This window comes from Aptenodytes forsteri, unplaced genomic scaffold (genome assembly GCF_000699145.1).
Source record: "Aptenodytes forsteri isolate BGI_AS27 unplaced genomic scaffold, ASM69914v1 Scaffold291, whole genome shotgun sequence".
Taxonomy (NCBI): Eukaryota; Metazoa; Chordata; class Aves; order Sphenisciformes; family Spheniscidae; genus Aptenodytes; species Aptenodytes forsteri.
The window spans coordinates 1838697-1841810 of record NW_008795401.1 but is presented as its reverse complement, the minus strand read 5'-3'; the positions used below and the strand labels follow the sequence as shown (position 1 = coordinate 1841810).

The 3114-nt window shown below is 39.4% G+C and overlaps 1 protein-coding gene across 1 annotated transcript in view; it reads right to left on the bottom strand.

The window, feature by feature from the left end:
* Window positions 1-940: 940 nt before the first annotated feature.
* The window catches only part of IRX2 (iroquois homeobox 2), a 5414-nt gene continuing 3240 nt past the window's right edge, over window positions 941-3114 (bottom strand). Inside the window, exons 3-5 of the mRNA XM_009280678.2 lie at window positions 2739-3111; window positions 1957-2024; window positions 941-1272 (exon numbers count right to left, since the gene is read on the bottom strand). Coding sequence (XP_009278953.1) covers window positions 1981-2024; window positions 2739-3111 — 417 coding nt within the window. The 3' untranslated portion in view covers window positions 941-1272; window positions 1957-1980. The remainder of the gene's footprint in view (window positions 1273-1956; window positions 2025-2738; window positions 3112-3114) is intronic.

The window sequence follows — 3114 nt, the reverse complement described above, 5'->3', positions numbered from 1 at the left end:
TTTTATAACCGTAAGTTATATTCACTCAATTTATCTTTTGGGGAAAATAAATGATTGTTCGTTTCTTTTCTGAAATTATATTATATGAGGATTCCCATTATTTTACTAAAAATTAAAGTGATTAGTTAGCTCATTTCATGAGCCCAATCAAAGTGGATTTCCAATGTGGCTGTAAAGATATGGTTTACTGATATAAAGAAAAAGAGGGGAAATCATAAAAAACAGGAATTGGACTTTTTTATCTCTTTTTTTTTTTTTTTTGCCTTTGCATATTTTAGCCAGAAGCAGAAAAAAAGAAAGCAGAAATAAGCCGTAGCTGATTATGATTATACTTTTTTTCCTAGAAATGGTGGATTTAAAGAATGTTAACTCAAATAAAGAGCTACTTCACACCCAGCATAAATAGTTTATAAGAAACATGCATGTATTCACATCACTCTCTCTACGCATATGCATGTATATATACAAATACGTATTTGCACACATGTGTGTATTTAAAGCTTAAGTATAACGGAACAACCCAGAAGGAATTAATTTATGCAAAGCATATCTTTGCAACATATTTAAATTGCTTACTCATTTTATGGTCTAAGCTCTACTAGTGAAATTACAACTTTTGTCATTTTCTAAATAATAGATTATTATTTTGGGGGAAATGAACGAAAAACACCATATTGTTGCAGACTAGTCTGTTTTTATTTACAATTAGAGATATAAATTAGTAAAGAATTCTCGTTAAACAACCAAAGATTGTATAACCATCAACGTTTCAAATAAAAACCAGGCAAAATTTATTTACAAAAAGTTCAGATTCCATTGCAATACAACTTGCATAAATTACTAGAAGCTTTATATCGTTACAAAAATAAATATCAAATTTGTTTCCACTTTGTAAGGACTCAAGTTCTCCAATCACGTCTTTATTATCTCTACTGTATACATCTTTTACAAATAAATTTTACAATAAATCCTATCACACCTATCGAATATATACCGTGGCAATGAAGTGATCAATTCAAGATATCCTGAGAAAAACAGATCTGTTTTCAAAAGTCACACGTACATTGGGGAAACTATACTATACCAGCAAACTCACATATGTCCAACAAAATTCTGGTTTAATAATTAGAGTCTGAAGATTTAATAGTGCTCTGTGTTCTGCTTTTATACAGTGGCACAAGATGTGATCCGGATTTAGAGATTTGTTATATATATTATCTCGGGGAGAGATGATGGCTTGCTGACTTTTTTCAAAGCAATTGTGACACCTACCTGTGGACCAAGGAAAAAACCAGATCATCCAAAAATCCTTCAATTACACACTAGCACCATTAAACGGAAAAAAATGAAGTGAGGCAAAATTCTTACTCGTCTAATTTCTTCCAGCAAAAGAATTAGTTGCCAAAATATCGGCCAGGCGATTTTTTTATTGTTTATTTAGCCCTCAGTAGTGGAGGTATTAAGAGTGCCATTGCTAGCTAGGCAGGAGGCAATTCACAGATAACATACCCTGCTTGAGAAGCATGTCGATCTCTAATAATTGTCCCCTTTTCTTTCAAATACACGGTCACTGGTGAAGCCTCGCTCAGAATGTACGATTTTAGCACTGCCACGTGAGCACAAGCACTTCGTTTTTAAACAACAACGCCTTCAAAAATATTTTTTTCTAAAGCTTTCTTTCCGTAACATTTAAATAGTCCTTACGGCTTTGCCTTACACAAGCGAGGAGTATGCAAGGTGAGGGAACTCTCTGACCTGACTTTAAAACGAAGACAAACCCGAGAAAGACAAGCCGTAATGAGAGGTTTAGAAAAACAGCAGAAAAGAGTGTCTTACTTCGTAATCAGACTCTTCAGTAATGAAGCAAGAAATTAACGTTAAGTAAGTCTAGAACCGTGCAGCGTGTCTTAGACCTGATGCCAAATGACCAGTGTAATAGAAAATGTTCTCACTTACTTGCATTGCTGTGTGATTGCACTTCTATAGGTATGGTTGTACTCCTACTGTGCAGACTTCGGTGGGATCTGTCAAAATATAACCGTCAGTTAGTCACAGGACACAGCCAGCTAACCAGATTATACAGTGCGTGTAGGTCCCAACCCTCACTCGCGCAGAAGTCGCAGCTAGGTCATTTAAAAGGCTGGCCAATAATTTGTGATTGCCCGTATCTCGAGTATTTTGTTAGAATAAGCTGACAATTATATTAGTGCAAAACTTTTTCGGCAAAAAAAAACCCCAAACAAACCCCAAAACAACCAAACAGTTAAAAATGTCACGCTCCACGTAATTTCACGTCCAAGGTCAGCAATTATCTGAACCCAAAGCTGCAAAAAACCGTGAGAATACCGGAAACAAAGAGAGCAAAACCAGTTTGTCGAAAAACAAAAAAATTACAGGCAATGACACCAGCGCTCTCTGGGTATCTTTGCGTGTAGTTTTCCTTTTAAAAATGACTTTTAAAAGCTGCGTCCGCAGCCTGTGAGGCCCATCTAAAAGTCGCCTTTTACATCTCCTCTCTCGGTTCTTAGAGGCAGGTGCCGGTACGACGGCGACGCGCCGTTTTTAATCCCCAGGTTATACTATTGCCCATCTTCACTCGGCGGTGGCAGCGGTGACAGCGCGCTCACTGTTTGCTCCAGAGAAGCTTTCGGTATTTACAGCGTATAAGGGACTTGCACGGGTCGGGGAAGGAGGGCGAGGGAGAAGGGGGAAGGAAGCGGCAGAAACAAGTCACCTACCTTTCTTAGAGTCATAACTAGAGGGCCTGTAATGTTGCTCTAGCTGGTTAGTGATCGTTTTCAAAGAGTCACTGCTCTGCTTGTGGACAGAGCTGGCGTTTAGGACAGTCTGAGTTAGTCCCTCGTTTGAAGCCACCGCTGCGGAGTTGTATCTCAGGATTCCTTGGCTCTGGAGAGCGTTAAAGTTCCCATAGTTTGTATAATTGCTATAAAAAGGTGAGGTGTAATAAATATGTCTCCCCAGGAGGGAGGAGGGCGAGTAGGCAGCGCTGTGCGGGGCGGAGGCGGGGGTGGCCGAGGAGAGCGGCGCAGGCTGGCAGCCTTGGCCCAGGGTCTGGCTCTTGAGGTCCGAGGTGGCGATTTCGGGCGACCAGAG